This window comes from Pelodiscus sinensis, chromosome 4 (genome assembly GCF_049634645.1).
Source record: "Pelodiscus sinensis isolate JC-2024 chromosome 4, ASM4963464v1, whole genome shotgun sequence".
NCBI classification, from domain to species: domain Eukaryota; kingdom Metazoa; phylum Chordata; order Testudines; family Trionychidae; genus Pelodiscus; species Pelodiscus sinensis.
This window is the reverse complement of record NC_134714.1, coordinates 12,812,330-12,838,275: the sequence shown is the minus strand read 5'-3', so window position 1 is coordinate 12,838,275 and position 25,946 is coordinate 12,812,330. Positions and strand designations below refer to the sequence as shown.

At 47.9% G+C, this 25,946-nt stretch overlaps 2 protein-coding genes across 4 annotated transcripts in view; one reads left to right on the top strand and one right to left on the bottom strand.

The window, feature by feature from the left end:
• Positions 1 to 17,270, bottom strand: part of PPM1A (protein phosphatase, Mg2+/Mn2+ dependent 1A) — a 93,407-nt gene extending 76,137 nt beyond the window's left edge. Inside the window, exon 1 of the mRNA XM_075926345.1 lies at positions 17,153 to 17,270. Coding sequence (XP_075782460.1) covers positions 17,153 to 17,228 — 76 coding nt within the window. The 5' untranslated portion in view covers positions 17,229 to 17,270. The remainder of the gene's footprint in view (positions 1 to 17,152) is intronic.
• Positions 16,826 to 25,946, top strand: part of DHRS7 (dehydrogenase/reductase 7) — a 53,923-nt gene continuing 44,802 nt past the window's right edge. The window contains exons 1-3 of one of the 3 annotated variants that reach the window (XM_075926350.1): positions 16,932 to 17,060; positions 19,726 to 19,860; positions 22,172 to 22,217. In XM_075926350.1, the coding sequence (XP_075782465.1) occupies positions 19,795 to 19,860; positions 22,172 to 22,217 (112 nt within the window). In that variant the 5' untranslated portion in view covers positions 16,932 to 17,060; positions 19,726 to 19,794. Of the gene's footprint in view, positions 17,061 to 19,725; positions 19,861 to 19,892; positions 19,935 to 22,171; positions 22,218 to 25,946 lie in introns of those variants that run through there. The other 2 variants (XM_075926351.1, XM_075926349.1) reach the window with 2 other exon arrangements.

The following is a 25,946-nucleotide window of genomic DNA, read 5'->3' as shown; positions in this document are numbered from 1 at the left end:
AGTGAAGTAAGACAAGCACCATAAGAGGGGAGATATGGAAAAAGTCTTTTAAAATAATTTTTAATCCTCAAGTTATTAATATGTGTTCCAAACCTATAACACTATCTTCATTTAGCTCTTCTGGGATATAAATATAAATAAATGCACTGTTGGCCCCTTACTAAAACTCAGTGGGGGAGCGAGCACTGGTTGGCTCGCTCTCCGTACCACAAGGAAGGGAAAGGATTAATGGGAAATTAGGACCCTGGGACTGACAGTCCTCCGGGGCAATGGGGAGATGCCAACGCTCTAGGTGAGCCTGATTGATAGGGCAGGCAAGCTAAGGAGGGAGTCAGGAGGCTGGTGGGGGAGGGCAGAGGATGGGGTAGGAACTCATGCTCCTGGAGATCCTTTGACACCTAGGCTATGTCTAGACTGCAAGCCTCTTTCGAAAGAGGCTCTTTCGAAAGATACTTTCGAAAGAGCTTCTTTCGAAAGAGAGCGTCTAGACTGCACTCGGAATTTCGAAAAAGCAAGTCGCTTTTTCAAAAGAAAGCACCCAGTGAGTCTGGATGCTCTCTTTCTAAAAAGCCTGTTTGCTTTCAAGAACACCTTCTTTCGAAAGAGCACTTTTGAAAGAAGGCGTTCTTCCTCGTGGAATTAGGTTTACCACCGTCGAAAGAAAAGCCGCATTCTTTCGATTTAATTTCGAAAGAACGTGGCTGCAGTCTAGACGCAGGTGAAGTTTTTTCGAAAAAAGGCTACTTTTTTCGAAAAAACCCCTGAGTCTGGACACAGCCCTAGAGCCTAATAGCATGTGGCCATTGCCAGAGCAAGTGTCTGACCTGCAGCATCCCTGGAGCACATCCTGGGCCTGGGAAGGAGGCCAGGAACATGTGAGGAACAGACTGTGAATTTCCCTTACATTCCAGAGATGTTGTTTGTGCTGTCCTCATTAGGGATGTAAAATCCCATTTAATTAGTTAGCTGCAGGCTGGGGCTGCTCCAGCCAAACTGCTTCCGACCCCACACTGGGCTGCCGGCTCCCAGCCCACGTGGGCTCACAGGCTAGGAGTCAGCAGTCTTGTGCGGGGCAGAAGTGGAAGCTATGGGGGGAGCTGCTGGCCCCCCCTCCCACTGTCGCTTCTGGCCCTGTGCGAGGCTGCCGACTCCCAGCAGCCTTGTGGGACTGGAGCAGCTGCGGGTGGGGGGCTGCTCCTGGGTAACCAGCTAACCGGTTCTCTGTTCACATCCCTAGTCCCCATACCCACAGAGCGGGGTGATGTATTTTCCTTTAACTTTTTCCAGTTTTTCCTTATTTTTTAATTAGTTGCTGTTTAATAAATTGTATTTGCTTTGAACATTACATAATGATCAGTGGGTCAGGGAAGCATCCAGAGTGGAGAAAGCACCCTGAGCGGGGACATACTAGCCCCTGCCCTAAGTGGCCACAATGTTGGGGATTCAGACTCCCCAAGAATCCTGGGCCCAGTCTTGTTGGGGTTGCAAGGACTCTGCCACAGAGGAGAGTGAAAGGGGAGTTCTTGTGATCAGCCAGGCCTGTGGATAAAGAGAATCATCGGAACAAGGTCTCAGATCTCTTTACCTGCCCATTTCAATGGTGTAGTGTATAAGCCAGAAAAGTTCCCCACAGTAGCAGGACCATTCCCCTCCTTACATATATGTCAAATTCAGGGCTTTTACTTCTTCCCAGCTAAGGAATTTCATCTTGCTTCAGTATGCTGTTAAACATATGGTTTTTTTTTTTTTTTTTGAACTGAGGAAGTGGGTCTGGCCCACGAAAGCTCATCATCTAATAAACCATCTTGTTAGTCTTTAAAGTGCTACATTGTCCTGCATTTTGCTTCAACTACCCCAGACTAACACGGCTACATTTCTATCACTGTTAAACAGCTCTTCCATTAGTAGCTGCTGTTTCTTAAACTGCAAAGTAGGTGGGGCTTGTCTTCATCTAAAGGCAGATCCATATATAGGGTTGAAAGAAATTTAGCTTTTGCTCAAGTCATGCTTTTTTCCTCTGCAGGTTCTGCCTTCAAACCCTGCTGAAAACCCAAGCAAGGTTTTCTATTTCTGTTGACAGAATAGTACCTTGTAATGTATATCAATGACTGGTAATAATTAAAGGAAAATACCTCGGTAAAAATTATTCTCCATATTTGATCTAGGTTTTCATTTGGTGCAGAATGTATCCAAGTCTGTTAACTTTCATCATGTTTGTTTCCTGACGTAGCTTTGCTCTATCACATTTTTTACAATTTCTCACACAATTCAGCATCTGACTATACTTGCCACAAAAATATTTTCTGATTTCAACTTTAGCTTTCAGCTCCATGTTTAAAAATTAGTTATAAAAATATTTGCACTTTCCTCACTTCTCATAAAAAAATCAAGACAGATTTTGAGCTGAATTAATACTGTGATCAGTTTATGTATCTTAATCAGGAAGAGTAAAAAATATCTGTCTGTTTGAACAGATACATTGATGTAGTGGGGTGATTGCCCCACTCTGGCCAGAAGGCGTTAAAGTGGCTGGAGGGAGCCTGTGCAGAACACTGGCCAATCAGACCAGGGCTTAGAGGAAGCCAATGAGAGAGCAGCTTGCTGGAATAGTCCTGTTATAATGAACAGCTCAGAAGAGCAGTGGTCAATTGGGTCCTGACCAGGGAGGGTGTAGGACTGGTGCCCAAGAGGGAGCACTTTAGAGACAGAAGGAGGCAGGACAAAGCTGCTGATAGAGGGTCCCTGGACTGGGACCCAGAGTATTGGATGGGCTTGAGTGCCCCCTTTTCCCCTTGCAGTGCATCTAGCCACGCTGAGGGGTGGCCTTTATAGACTGTGACCTGCCCCTCAGATGAGGGGCTAGATTGAGGCTGTAGTTGGCCACAGTGGCAGATGTGAGGCTTAAAGCTGCTGATCTCCTCAGAAGGGAGTGAGAAACCAGTATGGCTAGAGGGCAGTGTCCTGAAGAGGATGCATGGTCCTGGGAGCTATGCAGGTCCAGCACAGAGTATGGGGAGAGTGCAGAGTGATAACAGGTGAGGGACTGGCCAGAAGGGAGTGCCCTGCTGAAGACCAAGCTAGTTCCCACGGTGGCCAGTAGGAAGTGCCATGGTGATGAGTCATGACCCCATTACAACTGGATATGAGCAGTAAGAGAAACATCTTGACTAACTCTAATGCACAAACAATTTGCATCTCAAGAATGTAAAAAAGGTTTGACTGGTGAACTTGCACGCTAAGGAAACCATTGAATTGTAGGACTGGAAGGGTCTGTAAGAGATCATCTAGTCCAGTCCCCGGTATTCATGATAGGACTACCTGACCTCTTGAGATCCCTTCCGGCCCTATGATTTCCTCCAAAGAGCACACATGCTGAGGTAGAAGCCAAAGTGCCAGGAGGTTCTATTCCCATGAAATGAATCCTGCACAGTGGGAAAAGATGAGGAAGCAATAGCTGTCAGATTCATAGGGACTAGGGAGATCAAGAAGTGGGCATGCAAAAGGTAAGCTAGCCACTAAAAGGGCAGCTGAGGAAAGCCCACCTGTCTCAGGTGAAGGAGAACACTGGCTGACTTAGTAGCAGACCCAAACTCATGACCTAAACTCACTATTATGTCTACACTGCCCCCTCTTGCACAAAAAAATATGCAAATGAGGTGAAGCGTGGAATATCGCCGTGTCTCATTTGCATAATTAATGAGGCTCCATTTTTACGCATGAGGCTTTTGCGTAAAAAGGAGCCGTCTACATGGCTCCTTTTTGCACAAAAACCCCCTCTAGCGCAAGAGCCGTTCTTCCTGAAAAAAAGCCTCTTGCAGAAAAATGGAGCCTTATTAATTATGCAAATAAGACAAGGCGATATTCCATGCTTTGCCTCATTTGCATATTTTTTGCGCAAGAGGGGGCAGTGTAGACATAGCCAGAGAGATCAGTGGTATGGGCACCTTAGTGATAATAGTGAGTAATCAGAGACAATGTGCTCTAGATGCAATATATGCACAAGGCATGGTGCATTGAGGACTGTGAAATTGCAAACTTGGGGTATGTCTACACTACCCCGCTAGTTCGAACTAGCGGGGTAATGTATGCATACCGCACTTGCTAATGAAGCTCGGGATTTGAATTTCCCGGGCTTCATTAGCATAAGTGGGGAGCCGCCATTTTTAAATCCCCGCTGCTTCGAACCCCGTGCAGCGCGGCTACACGGGGCTCGAACTAGGTAGTTCGGACTAGGGTGCCTATTCCGAATTACCGGTACACCTCGTTTCACGTTTTAAATCCCCAGCGGGGATTTAAAAATGGCGGCTCCCCGCTTATGCTAATGAAGCCCGGGAAATTCAAATCCCGGGCTTCATTAGCAAGTGCGGTATGCATACATTACCCTCCTAGTTCGAACTAGGAGGGTAGTGTAGACATACCCTCGGTGTGTGATGTTCCCTGTAAAGGTTTCCATAGCAAAGTGTGAGCACTGGCAGAAGCAGTGTTGCCATCTTTGGTGGGTGTGTATGGTTTTTTGTTTTTGTTTTTTTGCCAATTGGGCTTCATATGAAAGGCCTGGGTGCTCCCCCCCCCAAAAAAAACCCCCAACAACCCTTGAATCAGTGAGTTTTTGAGATACAGATCACTGTCTTATGAAATATGGGTGATTTTACTTTGAGCCCTGTTGCTCTCCAATCCCTGTTTCTTTGCTGTAACCTGGTGGCTGCCAAGGGACATGTGTAGTGGGACCAAATCCACCTCCACTAGCCAACAGATGTACACCTGCCACTGGCTGAAGTAAAGCAGGGCTTCCTATTGGCTGCTTCCCAACACAACAGACCACATCTTACAGCCAACATGGGGATAGGGTATTAAACTGTAGCAACCTATCAGCGAGTGAGTGGTTGCTGTTGCCAGTGTTGCCAACTTCTGTGAAATGGCAAAATAGAGTTTTGAAGCAAGACGTCATTCCGTGATTTTTTGGCCTATTTTTTTGCATGTGATTGGTGAAAACTCAAGCTTTGTGGCTGATAGCATTGGAGCTAGAGTTAGTCTGGAAAGAATCATCTGAAAGCAAGGGAATGTGCCTCATTCCATTAAGGAGCAGCCTGTTTTGTGTCTCTGTTTTTGGCTTTTTGTGTGTCATCTTTCTGAATTCTAAGAAATAAAACAGTATTGCATTGTAACCTTCCAGCAAGAGTATTTGTGTTTATCCAATTCCTTTATATATACCTTGGACAGAAGTTTCTTCAGTTTCTGTGTTAGAACAGTCATGGCTATCCTAATACTCTGGAGAGCTGATTAAAGACTCCCTCTAGCTCAGAGCTACTCGATACGCGGCCCATGGGCCGCATGCAGCCCACAGTGCAGTTTGGGTTTATGCGGGGTTCAACACATGGTCCGTAGGTGGGATCCTTTGAACATGGCCTCCACTGGGAACATGCTCCACAATGGCGAGTCAATATAATGGTCTTCTGTTGATAGGTGTTTTAGTAGTTAAATTCCTGGACTGTCATTGCTCATTAAAAGTGCTGTCATAGGGGTAGAAATCAGGTAAATATTGCATTTTATTAATACCAGCAGAACTGACTTAAATGGGGCCTGCATGTTGTGTAGTCTTGCCTTAATCTTTGTATTCATGCCCATCAATGTGAAAAAAGCAATTTGCATATATTTGCATGTATATGCAACCACACTTAAGTTGTGGCCCCGGGCATGTGCTGTATCATTGTGACCCCCGGGGATTCCACAGTTAAGCAGCCCTGCTTTAGCTTCATCTCTTGTCTTGAACCTTCCTGAACCATATTTAATTTGCATGAACATCAAGCAATTCTGAAATAGTCCTAAAACATTTGCCTGTACCTGTCCTTCAGCCTGCAGAAGATCTGTGCAAACCCACTCACATGATGATAATCTCATACATGCCTAATTTTCATGACCTCACATTCTCTAGTGCCTCTGCTTCTTTGAGGTGGGATCTTGCAATCCAAACACTCTCAAACTGCGTCTCCAGGTTATGCTCCCAGGTTCCCAATTGCATTTTTCAGCCAGCCCAAGAGTAGAGCCCTATGCAGATACAAAATTTGAATCTGCATCCATATCCGCAAAAATGAGCCACGGATATCCATGAATTTGCAAGACTCTACCTAAGAGTTTTCCTGTAGGTGCCTCAGACAGTATGTTTGCAGTGAGACAGAAACAGCTTCTTCAGAACAAAGCAGCACTTAGAGAAGTGGATTTTTTAAATAACAAAAGGTATGTCTACACTACCCTCCTAGTTCGAACTAGCGGGGTAATGTAGGCATACCGCACTTGTAAATGAAGCCCGGGATTTGAATTTCCCGGGCTTCATTTGCATAAGCGGGGAGCCACCATTTTTAAAACCCCGCTGGTTCGAACCCCGTGCAGCGCGGCTACACGGGGCACGAACTAGGTAGTTCGAACTAGGCTTCCTAGTTCGAACTACCGTTACTCCTCGTGAAATGAGGACGCAGACCAGGGGGACGGGGGGGGGCAAAGCAGAGCCAAGCCGCGGAGCGCGGGATCAGCTGACAGCCCAGACGCTCCGTGCTCCGCGGCTTGGCTCTGCTTTGCAGACCAGGGGGACGGGGGGGGGGGGCAAAGCAGAGCCAAGCAGAGCCAAGCCGCGGAGCGCGGGATCAGCTGACAGCCCAGACGCGTCTGGGCTGTCAGCTGGCCGGGCGCTCCGCGGCTTGGCTCTGCTTTGCCCCCCCACCCCCCGTGCCCCTGGTCTGCAGAGACCAGGGAGAGGAACGGCCCCGTTCGTAACTGCAGATCCGACGTAAGTCGGATCCGCGTAACTCGGGGACTGCCTGTACTTTCAATCTCCTCCCTCCAACTCAGTTTGGGTATGTCTACATTACAGCACTAATTTGAACTAACTTAATTCGAATTAGTTAATTCAAATTAAGCTAATTCGAATTAGTGCATCTAGACCTAAAAACTAATTCAAATTAGCGTTTTGCTAATTCGAAATATCATGTCCACATTGAGTGGACCCTGAACCGAAGTTAAGGCTGGCCGGACAGTGCCGGCAGGGCATCAGGTTAGGACTTGGAGTGTGGAGCTGCTGCTCAGGCGAGCCGAGGGCTGTGCTTAAAGGGACCCGACCCCCACCCTGGACAGACAATTCTCAGGGTTCCCCACTTTCTTGTCTAACTCGATGAGGGACAGCAAAGCAGTCCTGTCTTGGAGTTCCCTGAGTGCCCTCACTTGGCACATCACAGCACTCGGCCATCAGCCCGGCTGCACTTGCCGCAGGATGCCATCTGGGGGAGTCAAACGGAGGCTGTCAGGATCCAGGAGACCCTGCAGGAGAGCTTCCACCTGAGGAGCCCGCAGAGCCATCACAGTCCTCTCTATTAGGGGCTCGTGCCCCATTCCTCCCTCACCTTATTCCACTTACCCTACCCTAGCTCCCCTTCCTGATGTAAATAATAAAGGACACGTGTGTTCAAAAATAGAAACTCTCTTTATTTAACAAAACTGGGGAGGGGAGGATTAACCTCTGGGGAGACTGGGAAAAGGAGGTGGGAGAGGGGAAAAGAGAGGGTGGGAGAGGGGAGGGGGAAAACCTGGGAGGAGGGAGCTGGAAGGGGGAAGTCAGGGGAAGAAGGAGGAGGGGAAGTATAAAACTATGGTAAGCCATATCTTTAGTACTGTGTACAGATGTGGTTTCCTCACCTCAAAAAAGATATTTTAGCCTTGGAAAGGGTTCAGAAAAGGGCAACTAAAATGATTAGGGGTTTGGAACTGGTCCCATATGAAGAGAGGCTAAAGAGACTGGGATTTTTCAGCTTAGAAAAGAGGAAACTGGGGGGTGATATGATAGAGGTCTATAAAATCCTGTGTGGTGTGGATAGGGTGAATAAAGAAAAGTTCTTCATTAGTTCCCATAATATAAGGACTAGAGGAGACCAAATGAAATGAATGGACAGCAGGTTTAAAACTAATAAGCGAAAGTTCTTCTTTACACAGCAAATAGTCAACCTGTGGAACTCCTTGCCACATGAGGCTGTGAAGGCTAGAACTATAACAGAGTTTAAAGAGAAGTTAGATAAATTCATGGAGGTTGAGTCCATGGAGTGCTATTAGCCAGGGGGTAGGGATGGTGTCCCTGGCCTCTGTTTGTGGAAGGCTGGAGATGGACGGCACGAGACAAATGGCTTGGTCATTGTCTTCAGTCCATCCCCTCCGGGGTACCTGGTGTTGGCTGCTGTCGGCAGACAGGCTACTGGGCTAGCTGGACCTTTGGTCTGACCCAGTATGGCCGTTCTTATGTTCTTATGTTCTAAGTTCAGGGCTCAGGGTCGGGGGTCTCACTGGACCAACTTGATTTTCATGCAAACCTGCTCCTGGGTTAGCATGTGGCCTTTGGTGGCCAGGCTGGCAGCTATCCTGCCCTAAACGGCCTCATTCCTGTGCCTAGTGCGGAGGTTGTGGATGTTGGAGGCCTCCCCCCAAACCTCGATGAGGTCCACACTCTCTGCATTAGACCAGGCGGGCGCCCGCCTCTTACGGCTCCTGGGAGCCGCCAGCCTGGTCCTGGGAAGAGGCGGAGGGCTGGGTGGCAGCAGGTGCCTGGCTCAGGCCGTGCCAGGTGCAGGGTCTGCTGGCTGGGTGCTGGCAGGCTTGCAACTGGCATGAGCACTATAGCCAGACCGTGTCCCTTTAAGGGCTCCGGGGCCGGGAGGGGGGCAGAAAAGTTTCCCTGGTTTGGCCCAGAGTGGCCACCAGGGCAACTTGGGAAGGGCTAGCCTCCAACTAATTCAAATTAAGTGGCTACACAGCCCTTAATTTGAACTACTTAATTCGAACTAGGCGTTACTCCTCGTAGAATGAGGTTTATCTAGTTCGAATTAAGCGCTCCGCTAGTTCAATTTAAGTTCGAACTAGAGGTTTGCATGTATAGACGCTATGAAAGTTAATTCGAACTAACAGCTGTTAGTTTGAATTAACTTTGTAGTGTAGACATACCCTTTGTCTCTCTCAGACTAAGCTTTTTTTAGGCCTGAAGATCTCTGGGCAGCTTGAAATCTTGTCTTTCACCAACAGAAGCTGGTTCAATAAAATTAGCTCACCGCCCTACTCACATCCTGTCCAACCTCTTGGTCACTTCCTTTTCCCTTTCTGCTATGGAAACTCTTCTAACTGGTCAGCATTTTTCAATCATTTAAGTCTTAGCAAAACAAAAGTCGGTACCTTTGCTAGCACCTCCAACTAGAACATTGGTGGCAACCTGTGGCCGCATATGGCTCATTGGGGTTCTATGTGTGGCTTGTGAGACATTTTGCAGCATGCAGGCTTGCCAAATTCTGCTGGTTTGCATCTGTAGGGTTTTTTTTCCCCCTACTGGTATTACTAAAGTAACACACATGTCATCAGAAGTAAGGTGCGTGCCAATTGTACAAATTGGCAGACACCACAAATTCTAGGTACAGGCAGTCCCCGGGTTACGTACAAGATAGGGACTGTAGGTTTGTTCTTAAGTTGAATCTGTATGTAAGTCTGAACTGGCGTCCAGATTCAGCCGCTGCTGAAACTGACCGCCAGTTCTGACTTACATACAGAATCAACTTAAGAACCCCAGGCGTCCCCAAGTCAGCTGCTGCTGAAACTGATCAGCAGCTGATTCCAGGAAGCCTGGGGCAGAGCAACTCTGCCTCGGGCTTCCTGTAATCAGCGCTGGTCAGTTTCAGCAGAAGCTGACTTGGGGACGCCTGGGGCAGAGCAGCTGGGGTGCTGCTGGGTTGCTCCAGTAGCGCCGCTCCTCGGCGCTACTGGACCAACCCAGCAGCACCCCAGCTGCTCTGCCCCAGGCGTCCTGATTCAGCCGCTGCTGAAACTGACCAGCAGCGGCTGAATCAGGACGCCTGGGGCAGAGCAGCTGGGGTGCTGCCAGGTTGGTCCAGTAGCGCCCAGAGCAGCGCTGCGGGACCAACCGGCAGTGCCCCAGCTGCTCTGCCACAGGCGTCTGGAGAAAAGCCTAGTCTGCTGGGGGGGGGGGCGTACTAGCTGCGCCCCCCCACCCCAGCAGACCAGGAAGACGCGGGCGGCAGACCGAGACGCACCGCGGTCCCGCCACCTGGGTCCTCCGCGGCTTTGCTCCCCATCTCCCTGGTCTGCCAGGGAGACGGGGAGCAAAGCCTCTGAGGACGCCAGCAGCGCCTGGGCTGCCTCGCTGCCCGAGGCCCCCCCCCCCCCCCGGCGGCTTTGCTCCGCGTCTTCCTAGTCTGCAGACCAGGGAGACACGGAGAAAGGCCCGGAGTACACGGGCAGCAGGACCGCGAGGTCCCGCAGTCCGTGTCCTCCGGGGCAGCCCTGTTCGTAACTGCGGATCTGACAAGTCGGATCCGCGTAAGTCGGGGACTGCCTGTATTGCCTTTTTGGATAGCTGATGTGTCCATTAATTCTTTCCTGCAGAGATTGTCCAGTTTGTCCAATATACATGGCAGTGGGACATTGTTGGCATTTGATGGCATAGATCACATTAGTGGATGTGCAGTTAAATGAGCCTCTGATCTGGTGGCTGATGTGGTTGGGTTCAATGATTAAATTGCTTGTGTAGATGTGTGGGCAGAGTTGGCACTGGGGCTGATTGCAGGGGTGGTTCCTCGATGATTATGATGGAGGTGTGTTGTGTGGTTATTGGAAAGAGGGTCACAACTTATTTGACTGAGATCAGGTGAAAGGCTGTAAAGTATCCTGGATCAGGGCTGTCCCTAAGGGGGCTTTCCGTGGGGCCTAGAATAACCCCGCTGCCCAGACTCTACCCTGCCTCTTCCTGCCCCCACCTGGCTGTTTCACACCCCTGCCCTGTCCCCTTGTCCCCTTTTCCCAGAGCTACCTGAGCTGGCGGATTACCAGGGGGCCTAGTGCGGGGTGGCAACAGGAGTTGCTGCCTCCCTGACCACAGCAGCAGTAGCCTGGGAACTGGAGCAACACATGCAGCAGCCTGTGCCACTCCACTGCCATCTCCCAACTGGGTCACTCCACTTCACTGCGGCGGCAGGAAGCAATGCACCCCCGCCTGGCCTGCTCTGCTCCCCCAGCTAGGGCTGCTGTGACACCAGAAGAGAGGGTAGCCTCCTGGCAGAGAGGCTCTGTTCCTCACTGTAGCACCAGGATAGATAGGGTTGGGTATACAGGGATGAGGGGGAGGGGTCGCAAACGAGGGTTCGGAAGCTTTAGTGGGGGGGGGGACAGACAGGGATCTGGGCTCAGACTAATGGAGTGACAGCCTTGAGCTAGGGGCTGAATGAGGGGTGCAGGGCCCCGGGGGGGGGGGCATATGGAGATCAGTTCTACATTATACTTAGTAAGGAATTTGTCAAATATATTTCCTGAATATTTTTGTCTCACTTGTGAGACATACATATTCAGAGGTATTCTGAAATAAAGCTACCAAAATAATTGAAACTGGTGTGATTTTATATTGTTTTGACACATAAAATATGCAAAAATTGAAAATATTGTGTACAGACAGAATTGGCACAGAATCCCCCCTGAAGTAAATGTAGCAAACTTGCAGGCAGCTCAGTTGAACTGCTGCCATGAACAAATAGGCTACTGAGTGGGAGAAAATACCTTCTCCTCAAAGCCAATGCACTACAGATGCACCAGATTTTGTCAAGGTGTTGAGGGCAGAGAAGAAACAGAAGGATGCAAGAGTCAGTCTGTTTATCTACAATCATCTGCTCCCTCTTCTCGCAATTTCTCTTATGCAAGTTACCATAAAACACCACTTTCTCTTACTATTTATTTGTGTTCTGATGGCAGGGCTGTTTCTACAAATTTTGGTGCCCTCCCCAGGGTTGCTATACCCACAGTTATAGGATCGGCTCTATGAGTGCACAAGGGCAACACCAGCTGCCTCTGTTCTTTCCCCCGAAGGCTCCTGCAGGCTCTAGGACAGAGTTTGGGTGCAGGCTCTGGTCTGGGGCAGAGGATTGGAGTGTAGGGTTCAAGTCCACTGATGGCAGTGCGAAGCAGAACAACACTGCCCTAGACCACTCTGCTCTCCTAGCGGCATTATTCAGGGAAGGAGGCTTGGGAAAAGGGGTGGAACCACCCCCATGCTCATCAGTGGCTGGAAGTGGTGCAACATGACTGGGAGCAGGCAGAACAGAGTAGGCTGGGGTCAAGTCATTCTGCTTCCTACTGCTGCCTATGAGTGTGGGGTATGTATGTCCAGAATCAGATCCCTGCTACTGGTGCCCTACTAGTTCCCCAAATGGCATTGCTCAGGGGAAGGAGTGGAATTGGGGCAGGGTGCGTGCGGGGCCCTGCATCCCACCCCCCTAAGAGATGGCCCAGCTGGGCGCAGCCCATGGCAGGAGCCAGCTTGGGGATGGGGATGGCTGACAGCCAGCCCTGCCCCATACACAGCTGCCTAGGGGGCACCATGAAAACTGGGGCAATTTAATGCCTCAAATTTTCTAGTACCTACATGGCTGCATACTTTGCATATGTATAAAAGTACTTATCAGGAACTTAAAACACAATGAATAGTCTTGCAGCACCTTAGGCTATGTCTACACTGCAACACTATTTCAGGATACCTGACTATCCTGAAATAACCCATGTCTTCACATCAAGCCCATTATTTTGGGCTCGCTATTCTGATGTCTCTATAAACCTAATATATGGAGATATACCTATCTCATAGAGCTGGAAGGGACCTTGAGAGGTCATCAAGTCCATTCCCCTGCCCTCATGGCAGGACCAAGTACCATCCCTGACAGACTTTGCCCCACTCCCTAAATGCCCCCTCAAGGGCTGAGCTTACAACCCTGCGTTTAAGCAGACTAATGCTCAAACCACTGAGCTGTCCCACCCACCTCATTCTAGAGAAGGGACATTTCAGAATAGCACTTTATTTTGACATTAATGATGAAATAAGCTATTCTGAAATAGCATTGAAATAAGATACACAATTTGCATAGCTCAAATTGCATATCTGATTTCGAGTTACGGTGGTGTATAGACACCCCTTTAAAGACTAACAATATGCAGATGGTATCTTGAGCTTTTGTGGACACAACCCACTTCTTCAGCCCCATTATGCTAGGTGTTATACACAGAACAAAGAGAAAGTTGCTGACCTAGTGCGTTTATACTCTAAGATGAGAGAACAGGTGGGTACAACACAAGGTGAAGGTGTAAGAATGAGATTATTATGATATGAAAAGTGTGGTAATCTTCCTTCAAATCTGCCATAATACTTACATATACTATAATGCCAACAAGAAACTAGCCCACTAATGATTAGGTCAAAGGCCAAGTGAAAACAGTAGCTATTTACACAAAGTTTTAAAAAAAATATTGACTGTACATTTCTCTGTTTTCCCCTCTTGACCTAAGTGGTTGATTAATTTCTGGAGCCCAATGTGTTTTGATTTGGAGGATAAACTGATGTTGGAATTGGATATTTCTTTGGTCAGGTGCAATCCTATTTATTTACAAAGAGTGTACAAAGTCCTGCTTCCCTAAGCACCATAGGAATCAAACAGGAAATAATTTATTTGGCAGTTCTAAAGTGCAAAAAGCTCTAAAGTCTTTCTCCTGGGTCAGAATCTTAGTGCCTGTTCCAATTCCTTGTCTACTTCTCTGGAAGAATTTAGAAAAATTACTGGACAAGGCAACCTTTCACAAATAATTTATACAAGACAATATTAAGAGCTGGGGCATGTGCTGAGAATGGAAAAAGAACACTTACCAAATTCCACCAGGCTGTGTCTACATTGGCACCCTTTTCCGGAAAAGAGATGCTAATGAGACAAGTCGGAATTGCAAATGCCGCGGGGAATTTAAATATCCCCCACGGCATTTGCATGAACATGGCTCGGGGCTTTGCCGGAGAAAAGCGCCAGTCTAGACGGGATCTTTCGGAAAATAAAGCCTTTTCCGGAAGATCCCTTATTTCTGATTTTAAGAGGAATAAGGGATCTTCCGGAAAAGGCTTTATTTTCCGAAAGATTCCCGTCTAGACTGGCACTTTTCTCCGACAAAGCCCCGAGCCATGTTCATACAAATGCCGCAGGGGATATTTAAATCCCCCGCGGCATTTGCAATTCCGACTTGTCTCATTAGCATCTCTTTTCCGGAAAAGGGTGCCAATATAGACACAGCCCCCTTGAATGGAAGCCAGAAAATGGAAGAAGAGGAAGAGTGTGAATAACATGGAAAGTGACAGTTCTGAATGACATCAAGCACCTCAACATGAAATGGGCTACCTATCAACTACACTTCTCTCCAGATCTTCCCAACGTGCAGGAAAGCACAGGATGGACTAAGGTCTAAGGTGTATGTAGCTGGAGAGAATGGCTAAATTCCACCAGGTAAAGCCTTCTGCTGCAGAAGTGGAGACTGTTATAGATCTGGAAACTGAGGCACAGAGATTAAAGCCAGAATTCTCAAATTGGTTCATACAAGATAAAGCATTTAAATCCATCTTCAGGAACCCGTCTAAAAGTGATTTGATTTCTAGAAGTGCTGGAATCTAGGGGATCTGTAAGTGTTCAGCACCCATAGACTCGGGAGCTTCACTTTAGGCAGCCACGTCTGAAAATTTTGGCTTATTTGAGTAATTGAGGGTAGGAACTCAGTGTCATTGATTAAATTAATCACTTGCTTATTCTACATTCTCTCTCCTTCTATTGAGATGACCCCACTACCACCTGTCACAATGGGTGCTCAGTAGAGAAGCCAGCTTTTGGTGGTAGTACAAGTTGAACCTCTCTAGTTCAGAACCCTTGGGATCTGCCCAGTTCTGAACCAGAGCACTTTCCAGACCATGGGAGGTCAATATTGTCTAGCAGCATTACTAACACTTCCACTGCTTACTGCACAGTTAGAGGACATTTAGGGGTAGATTAGAGCTAAACAGCAGCACAGAACACTGAGAGCTGGGACTGATGGTTGTCAACAAACTTTATGGGACCCCGGGAAAATTGAATACACCCATGAATAGTGGACATCTTGCTAACTAAAATCATTCTGGACAATGGATGTTTCTGGACCAGAGAGTTCTGGTTTAGAGAGGTTCAACTGGTACTGTAATATTTGTGGTAGTCCAGCTGGAAATGCTCCTTACTGCTCCAACCAAGATGGGCTCTTCCCCAAAATCCAGGAGCCTATGGTTATGTTTCTTCTGGAGCCTAAAGGCCAGTCTTTGGTGTCTATAACAGGAGTGCAAATACTTTTTAATTTGCAGGAAAACATTGCCAAGTTTTCATCCACAGTGATCAGTGTGTATTTGCAAGGATATGTCTTTTAAAAAGACAAAAAATAGAAGCTGATATGCTCCTTTACATTTCCAGGTGTAAAATGGTGCAGGGGGAAGGAGAGAAAACAACAGCATGCTTTATGGGCTTACAAAGGTTGTTCCTATTTATGGAACAAGTAAACAATATAAATCAATTCCCCGTTCTCCCCTACTAGGAACAACCCATCCCACTTACCACTATGGCAAGCCTCCAACACAGAGGAGAGTTTCAGTTAGCAGCAGGGACAGATCTAGTGTTTACTGATCCTAGTACAGTACTAACATTGTATCATGTAGCTGACCTCTCACCCAGTAAGCCAACAGTGCCAAAGGCTTAACAGAAAGAAGCTGGCTCAGCAAGAGTGGCTGGTTTTTGACTGGAAACCCAGGTCAAACAGTGATCCTGCTGGCTCTGGACGGCATGCCTGACCAGGTCGTTGACTGGATAGCAGGGCTGTGCAGCAGGTCTGGCAGGCTTCCTGCCAGCCTCCTTGCCACTTGGCACCTGGGAAACATAGGCATCCCCCCTCATGTTCCTACAGACAGGGGCTCTCACCAGGTCCCTGAGACAGCCTGATGAAACTGAGCAAGCACTAGAGAAGGGGGAATGGAATGAGCAGGCTTGGGCAGGGTAAGACTATTGGGTTTTGTGCCTGTAGAAAATTGACCATCCTGGGCTCAGCATAGAGCAGTCTGGCAGGTGGGGCCTTCAGTGTGATAATTCTGAGGCTGGGATTACTGTGGACCTGGGTGACGAGTTATATGGGCCCGTGATTCCCGGTCACCGGGAATATTCCTAGCCTGGGTCCCAGCTTCAGCAAAGTTCAGGGCTGGGTCTCTCCCCTGGCCCCATCTGTCACCCCCCTGTGCTCCTTGTACGCATCTCCCAGTTACACCCTGCATGCTTCCCTCTGGTGCATCCTCGGGCCCCACCTGCCACCTGGCCCCACCACTGGCAGTGGGGCTAGATCCTCTCCAAGCCTCTTGCTCAGTGTGGCTGCAGACATGTCCCTGGGACCCCTAAGGTGTGTCTGAGTGCTGCCCCTACCTACAGCACCCCTGTGATCAACTGAAGCTGTGGCAATGGAGCTTGTGGGCAGCGGTGCGTAGAGAGCACCCTGCCTAGGAACTGCGGCCAGAGGGGGGGTGCCACAGGTAAGCACTGCACCCCTCCCCCTCCCAAACTCTCTCTCAGAGCCTGCCCCCCCCCACCTCTTACCCTAGCCCAGAGCCTGTCCCTAGCCCCCCATCTCCTTCCCCAGCCTACTCCCGCCATCCCAGCTCCCTTAAGGCTGGCGAGGGGACAAAATGGGGGGCAGAGCGCGGGCGGGGCATGAACATTTCTGCAGCCCCGGGGACCCCGCCTGAGAGGCCTGAGAGAAGCGGGCGAGGAGGGAGGAACTCGCCAGCAAAGGCGGGAAGGGAGAGGGGGAGGGGGAGTCAAGGCGAAGGTGGGCAGCTCCCCGAGAGGAGCGGGGGTGGGGGGCGGGGGAGCGGCTCCCGCGGGGAGGGCGGAGACAACGCGGGTCTCCGCGCCCCCAACGACGTGCTCGGAGCCTGGCGGTCACTCCCCGGCGAGGGCGGGCTCTGCGGCGCGGCGAGGGCGCTGGGCCTCCATAAAGGCCGCGGGGGGCGGCGCGGCGCCAGGGCGCTCCGCTGGCCATGGAGTGGGTCGTGCTGCTGCTGCTGCCCCCGCTGGCGCTCGGCGCGCTGCTCTACCTGCTGGGCCGCTGGCTGCTCGGCTTGGACGGCGACTTCACCCTGCTGTGGGCGGAGTGGCGGGGCAAGAGGCCAGGTAACCCCGCGGCCGCGCCCCCCCACCCCCGGCCAGCGTGGCTCCGGAGGGGGCTTTTCAACCCGGGGACGCGCCTTTTAATCCGATTTTACCTGGAGCGATTTTACCAAAGCCCCGTGTGGACGCAGTGCTCCGCATTCCAATGTCTGGCTGCAGCGGACCCCGCATTGAGCCCGCTGGAGTGCCCGGGGAGTGTCCACACGGGGGTTTAGTGCTGTTCAGCGAATCCCTCTTGTAAGTGAACGTGGATTGCTTTTCCTGACTGTCCCTGTCTCTGTCTAGGGGGTAGGGCTGGGAGACTAGGGGCTGGGATAGAAGCCAGAGAGGGGAGGGGTCTTAGTGGTGAGGGAAAGCCATGGAGTGGGTGTGGGATAGTCAAAGGAAAATATGAGGGAGAGAGGGAGGATCTAGGATAGGAGCACTGTTCCCTGTCAGCTATGCTCTTTGGCAGTCACTCAGAAGAGTCAAATGCCTGATTAGCAGTGCCCACAGCTATGTTTTTTGGTTCCTACTGGTGATGCACATTTGCATGTGCCTTGGTGCACATACAAACGTATTGTGCGCATGGATGGGAAAGATTGGATAGGAAGGGGGGTATTTAGGAGTCTTTGCTACATCCCTATTTATACTCTTAAAAAAAAAAAAAAGAGGCGGGAGGCACATGCCTCTGATCAGATAATGCTGCTGTTGCCCTGCTCAGCTGTGGAAAAACTGAGGAAGAGTTTTTGAAAACATTTCAATATTCGCTATTCATGCCATCCAACTGCTAGATGCTTCAGATGGGTTGGAAATTAAACCCATGCGTTTTGAAAAAGGACAGCTACTTTAAAGTAGTTGGCTGTTAGGTCAGAAAAGTTAATCAATGAGAGTAGGTAGCCCTGTACTGGAAATCTAAGCTGTCACTATGAGCTAATGGAGATAGTTATGGGTTATGGAAATTTTTGTAAGATGTTTCAATCTGGTTTTTAATTTGTTTTAAATACATTGCACTAGGTTACTAAGGTTTAACAGATTAAGGATGCAAAATCCCATTTAATCAGCTAATGTGCACCAATACAGTGCTAATAATTCTCTTTCTAGGTTTATTCTTAAGTCTTAGAGGGGTAGCTATGTTAGTCTGTATCTTTAACAAGTAGTCCTATGGCACCTTAGAGAGACTAATAAATATATCAGATCCAGCTTATCTGTTGAAGTGGATTTTACCCACAAAAGCTCATGATCTAATATATTTTTGCTAGTCTCTAAGATGCCACAGGACTGCCCATTGTTGTTATACATTTATTCTAGTTAGGGATATAAAATCCTGGTTAATAAGTTAACTGGATAACCTATTAAGTGGGATCCAGCTTCCCCTCCCCCTCCCCCCTAGCATGTGAGGCAGGCAGCTGGAGAGTCTCTCTCCCCCCCTTCCCCCAGGGATGGAACAGCCATCCCCCTGGTGGGCCATGTGTTGGGGAAGGGGGCTACTCCTGAGCACTGGTTAACCACTGCCTGGAAAGCAACCACTTGATAAAGGTGATACTTATTGGCTGTGTCTAGACTGGCAAGTTTTTCCGCAAAATCATCTGCTTTTGCGGAAAAACTTGCCAGCTGTCTACACTGGCTGTTTGAATTTCCGCAAGAACACTGACGATCTCATGTAAGATCGTCGGTGTTCTTGCGGAAATACTGTACTGCTTCCGTTCGGGCAAAAGCCCTCTTGCGCAAGTCATTTGCGCAAGAGGGCCAGTGTAAACAGCACAGTACTGTTTTCCGCAAAAAAGCCCCGATCACGAAAATGGCGATCGGGGCTTTTTTGCGGAAAACCGTGTCTAGATTGGCCACGGATGCTTTTCCGCAAAAAGTGCTTTTGCGGAAAAGCATCCTGCCAATCTAGACGTGCTTTTCCGAAAATGCTTTTAATTTCCGAAAAAACTTTTCCGTTAAAAGCATTTTTGGAAAATCATGCCAGTGTAGACGTAGCCATTGAGTAATGGGTTACCAGTTAACATCCCTAATTCTAGTATGATGTCTAGTTTGATGACATTGTTACTTTATAGTATTACACTTGCTAGGTATCCTACAGAACAAGTGATGACTGTACTTTTTAGAAAGAACAATGAATGAGGGTACCAGATGAAATGAGGGATAGCAGGTGAGAGAGCACAAGGATTACAACATTTTACAAAATGTGTTACTGCTCCTACTGTCTCCTCTTGCTCCCGAATATGAAAGCTGCAAGTTTTCTTTTCCTCTCTCAAATACCTCTTCAGAACGGATTGCTTTATTTTATCAATTAAACCCAGGCATTAGCTTCCACTCTCATAAAAACTGTTAATTAAAAACTTAAAGGAAATTAATCACACAACACAAACCAATCTTATGTTTTCAAGTTCTCCGTATAATGTCCTCCCCAGAGTGTTTTCCCTTTCCTCATCCTTAGCACATTGTGATATCAGAAGAATTTCTCAATCTGTATCTTTGACTTGAAAATCCAGAGGATAGAGAACAGGTCTACCCTTTTACACTCTACAGTGCCATGTGTATCCATGTCAAAAGGTTAAATGTTGAATAATGGTTACAAATATCTGATGGATCTTTCTAATATAGTTTTCTTCAGGTTATTTTTTATAGCTGTTTCAGTCCTTCTCACTTGATTTCTCCTCCCTCCCCCTCTTCCTTTTAGATTCCTGTTTGGGTCCCATGTTTTTCAGTGGCCACCTGTGATATGTTTTCAGGAAATGCATGAGGAATTATGGTAGCCTCGCTGCTTTTTTTTCAGCACTTGCAAACAATGTGTTCAGCTCTCTCGTTGGAAATGGTCAGTATTGTAGGCCTTTTGTAGAAAGCAATCTTGATACCACATAAATGGATGCCTTGTGGCTTGTTTTATTGGTAAGACTCACAAGATATTAGGCATTGCATGACTATAAAGGAGGAATGGTCCTTGACTTAAAATACTGACAACCTATGATTTGACCCTGAAAGATGCTCTGTGTCCAAACCTTATGCCTATGGACTCCACTGAGCAAAGGGTTCAGCTGCTCCAAGTAGTCAGTGGTTTGCAGGATTGAGGCCAAAGAAAAAGAGTAATAGTACAAGATACAAATAGGTCAAAATGATGGTCTGGCCCCAGTAGTACCCGCAGTTGTATAAAATCTGCTCATCATTTCAGTTTCACTGAGCCTGCTATTTAAATCCTGTCTTGATAGGAGACTCTATAGCACCACCAAAAAAAATCTATTGATAGTTTCTCAAAGTCCCTTCCTCCTGTTCTATTAAGTGCAACTTTCTGAAAGTTTCTTATAACAACACCTTAACTACAACTCTGTGCAAAAGATTAGCATTCTAATATAAAAAGGAAGGTGGTCTAATGGTTAAGACATCGGAGTGGAAATTATAAGATCAGGACATTTATTTTTGGTTCTGCAACAGACTTGGCAATAACATTGGGTGTTCTAGTTAAACAAACAAACAAACCTTGTTCTGAATTGTGAAAAGTTGTGTTTTTTCCCCATGCACAGCATATTATGCATAACTCACTATCACCCCGGTGAAAGAATTTTTCTACATGTGGTCTGTGTTTAAGATTACCAAAGGGATCTGCATCTCCATTTGATGTTTTTTATGGGTCTGCAAATGGAAGAAAGCTAAGGAAGGCTGTGCTTAAGCTTCATACAGAAACATATTAAGGATATGTTTATGCTGAGGTACTTTAAAAAAAAAAAAAGCATTGAATTTCAGAGGCTGACTCAGCTGATTGGGCCCTGGAGCTAAAAATGCTAGAGTAGACATCTGGGCAGGAGCCCAGATCCCACAAGAGTGGAAGGTCACAGAGTTGGGCTTTAGCCTAAGTGTTTATACTTAAATTTTATAGCCCTGCAACCTAGACCCCATGAGCACAAGTCTGCTGTAGGCCAGCTGTAGCTATGCTGCACAGTCTTTCATTGCAGTTTAGTCATGCACTGTGGCTGTGTCTACACTGGCATGAATTTCCAGAACTGCTTAAAACGGAATACTATTCCGTTTTCAGTTTTTCCGGAAAAGGAGCGTCTACATTGGCAGGCTGCTTTTCCGGAAAAGCCCTTTTTCCGGAAAAGCGTCTGTGGCCAATGTAGACGCGCTTTTCCGGAAAAGAGCCCCGATCGCCATTTTCGCGATCGGGGCTTTTTTCCGGAAAAGACTACTGGGCTGTCTACACTGGCCCTTTTCCGGAACAGTGTTCCGGAATAAGGACTTGTGCCCGAGCGGAAGCAGAATAGTTTTTCCAGAATAGCGGCTGATTTTGTACAGTAGAGCATCGTTGCTTTTCCGGAAATTCAAGGGCCAGTGTAGACCGCTCGCAGCTTATTCCGGAAAAGCGGCTGATTTTCCGGAATAAGTGGCCCAGTACAGACACAGCCTGTATGTGTGGTTTGGAAGAAGCAAGATCTCCTCCATGGGATTTGTTGGCTTGATTCCTTCACTGAGCTCTCTTGTGCCACAAACAGATTAAAGGAGGGGTCTAGCATGCCTTTTAAGATGTGTGGCAGCCGTTCTCTGAAGCATGTTAGAAACTGCACAGCTCCTTAAGTCTCAGAGTTAACTGAGTTAGTCTGTATCTGCAAAAACAAGGAGGAGTCTTGTGGCACTTGAGAGACTAATAGATTTATTAGGGCATAAGCTTTCGTAGGAGGAAGTTGCATGTGTTAAGAATTTCAAAACCAGATTACAAAGGGAGACATCTGAACTGGAATTCATTTCCAAATTCAGTACTATCAATTTAGGATTAAATAAGGATCTCAACTGGTTAATGCCCACCAAATGCTATGAATGATCACTTCCACCCGGACTTAATTAGCTTTATTAACACAAGCAACTTCTTCCATATATATACATACACACACACAAGCCCTCCCCCCCCGCTTCTGTAACTTTCACTCCACTTGATCAGATGAAGTGGATTTTACCCATGAAAGCTTATGCCCTAATAAATTGGTTAATCTCTTATGTGCCATGGGATTCCACTTTGTTTTTTGCTCCTTAAAAGTTTGCAAGAGGGCCTGCCTAATATGCACAGGCTGGCTGTTCCAAAGGTGTTGTGCCAAATAACTGCAGGCTATAAAATTTAAACACGCTCTCTCCCTGCACAGGTTCTTATAGCTGATAGTATCTGGATGTCTTGCAAAAAGTATCAAGGTAAGGCAGGATACAACAAGCTGACTTTCTTCCACTTCCCTAGGTAGCATTATGTGTGTATATATGTCCATACATGCATGTGCCTCTTGTTACCCACTCTTCAGCGGATGGTTGCTGATGTTGGTGGAAGGCTAGGCTAAAGAGAGGAGCTTAGCTTTTAGAAGACACGTTTATGGTCCTTCATACCTCTCCAGGAGGGAGTTCCATAGTCTGAGACCAGTTGATTAGAAAGCGTTCTCTGCTTTCAGCTGTTTGATCCTTGAGAGTATTTCACTGTTCCTGAGAAGTGTAACCATCAGGAGTGAGATGCTTCCCTCAATGAAAGATGGTCATTTGAGGCCCATCAGGTTACCTACAGTGATAATCTCTATATTGAAATTAATGAGTGGGGAGCCAGTGTACTGAATGAAACAGTTGTAAGACCTTTGTGCACCTCATGTTGCTCAATAGGCAGACTGACTTTCAGACCATTTTTTTTAAAAGGTCTTTACAGTCATTCTCAAGTATGGGGGAGTTGCAATAATCCATTCTAACAGTCGTGCAGATATGGCTTACTCTGGTCTGGCCTGTGACGCACACCACCCCATACTTCATGAAAATTGGTTTGTGAATACACATAGCTTGTAGATGACTTATACAAAAGACCTCCTATAATCTATCAATTTTAATGTTAGTCTGCTGGAACTATATATCTTAGTGCATATTTCATTCTTGTATGTGAAGTTAGAAATATGAAGTGTGAATCTGTTTATAGTTTTAAATGTGCTGTTGAGAGCCATACTGGTGCCCTAGAAGCCTAATAGTTTGATCAACTCACCAACTTGAAAACACCCTTGTTTGTCCTGTAAATCTGCAAGATGGTTGATTTAAAAAGACATGTGACCTTGCCACTATGTACTAGAATCCATTCTGAACCTGTTTTTTTATTATTATTATTATTAATGTAAAGAGGGGATGCCAAACAAAAGATTCCCACCCTGGGAGAGAGCTTCCCATTGCTTAGGCTGAGCCCTTGATCTGCAGCTGGCTTTTGAAACCCTGAGAAGAGACAAAGAACTCTGAAGGGCCGGAGACCATAGTTCCCTCTAAGGTGTGCGCCTGTGCAGGTGCCACACCATGAATTTGCCTCCTACACATCTTTTCAGCAGAGCTACGTAGTGACTGTTCAGCTGCTCCCAAGTGGGGCCACATGGTAGGCAGCTGACCTGCCCCAGGAGCATCTGGGTAACAATCGCATGGCTCTGGCCCTAGTTTCAGCCATTCTTCTGCTCTTGGGCCGGGGCCAGGGTGTTAAATAGCACCACGGCCTTGGCTGCAGCCCGGCACATGGGGCAGCTGCCCTCCCCACAGCCCTGCACTGGCACCAAGGGAGTGGAAGGGGTTGGGGGGCTGCAGGTGTCAGGAAGCGAGGTAAGAGGTGGAGGGAGAACTAAGGGGAAAGTGGGGGTGAGAGGAGGGGGCCAGGGCAGGAGAAGAAAGGGTAAGACACCAAGGGGTGAAGTGGAGGAGAGAGAAATAATGAGGGGAAAGGGCAGGAGGAGTGGGGGGAGGGGTGGGAAGGTGTAAGTGGGGAGTGGGGGAAGGAAGGAGACAGGATGATGCTTGGAGAGGGGAGGGATAATGGGGGCAAGAGGAAGAAAAGTGGAGAGAAGTGCATGCCAGGAGAAGACTGTTGAAAGGAGGGGTGGGCATGAGGAAGGCCATGGATAGAGCAAGTCATGTGTGAGGGCAGAGGGGTGTGAGGAAACTGGGTTAGAAGGTGGTGAGGGGTGGGCACCAGGGAGGAAGATGACAAGGGGAGCAGGTGGCAGTGAGGGAATGGGGAGGCCAGGAGGGCACAGGGGATAAAGGAAGATGCAGGTGCCAGGAGGATTGTGGGGCTGAAAGCAGAAGGGCAGACACAGGGAGGGGAGCTGAGGGAAGGGGTGGGTACCAGATGGCAGAGGAGAGAGGCAGGGCTGGTGGGAGAGGTGTTGGGAGAGGAAATGGGGAGGGGGCTAGAGGAGGTGTGGGTGGGTAAGGTGGGGGGGAAGGCAGGTGCAGGGGTCAGATGTGGACAGGTGCAGGTCCCAGGAAGGCTGAGGGGAGTGAAAAGGGCAGGACCCAGGACAGCAAAGGAGGGTGAGGGATGGGGTGGGGGTGGAGGGAGGGAAGCAGATAGGGTGAGACAGGGCAGCAGAGGGGAAAAGGCACCCAACTTATAAAACTCTCCCACGGTGGCACACATCTGAACAAGTGTATATGACCTCAATATTGGTGCATAAGACAACTCGCTCCACTCCTGGATGGAAAATCTTAGCGAGAATACTGCTGGAGACCTAAGTGAGAGTATGAAAACCAACTCTGACTTGAAGCTAACTGAATTTACAACAGCCATTTTGGGTAAGAATTTGCATGTAACAAGTTTCTTAGACTACGTCTACACAGCAGCGCTATTTCGGGATACCACAGGTATCCCAAAATAGCTATTCTACATCTTTTGAGCGCGCCCGTTATTTTGAAATATAACAGGCTTGCTATTCCCGCATCCCTGTAAACATCATTCCATGAGGCATAAGGGATGTTTCAGAATAGCAGTTTATTTTTAAATAAGTGCTGAGTGGACAGTGCCAAATTTTGTAATGGGCTAATTTGAAAGTAACTCGAAATAAGCTATGCAACTTGCGAGAAACACTGATCTTAGAGGGGGTGGACATTCCCCTGTACAGTGTCCCCTCCCCCCAGCAGCCACTAAAGGAGGTGGACAGGAAGAGTGTGGAGAAAGGAGTGTGAAGTTATCTGCAGCTGAGAGGGGTACCAAGAACAGCCCTACAGGGAAAGAGCAAGTCCTATCCTATTCAAGCAATTCCTAGACTAGCAGCTAGGAGGCCCTGCCCTGACCTGACCTGATTATCAGCACAGGAAAGGTCAGACCCATCCCCATAAATTTTCTCCAACTGTAGGAACCTCTGGGGCTGCTGCCCTGTCCCAGAGCATCCTGCATCAGGGAAAGCCATCCGGAGGTGGCTCTTATCTCCCTTGAGAGCAGCTATGTAGGGAATGTTCACATACTGTCTCTCTCCAGTTCAGTCAGAGCTAGAAGCCTCTTTGCTGGGGCACTCTTAACACTGAGGGAAGATGAGATTTCACAGGAAGGATCATGAAATAAGCTCTGTGAAACTTTTTCATGGCTGTGAAACTGTGATGGAAACCAATTCCAAAGTGTCTTTCCACGTTTGTTCCATCTGGGTATGTCTAGACTGCAGAGTTTTTCCGGGATACCAGAGGTATCCCGGAAAAACTCTGCCACATCCAAGGAACGTGTCTGCTCTTCCGGAAAAATATCGGAAAAGCAGATTAATTTTTTCAGCATCCCTGTAAACCTTGCTTTATAAGGAAGAAGGGATGTTCCCGAAAAGGTACAAGTGTGCTCTTAAACTACTTTTTATACGATTGATGTACACACAGATATAAGCAATGGGCTTAGAACAGCACAAATAATTATCTAGAATCTGAGAGATCAGGTAATTAGCAGTAAGTTAATGATGGCCAGTCACTTTCCTGCCAAGAAGCATAGTGTCAGGGGAAAAATGAAGTCTCTTGGGATAGTTTCAGAGAACTGCTCCAAAGCACACTCTTGTCTCTCTAACTTTTATGAAATACAGGGTCATTGCCTATTCTGCCTATTTTGCCTATGAAATACAGGGTCATTGCCATACTGGGTCATTGCCTATTCTGCACTAAAGTACT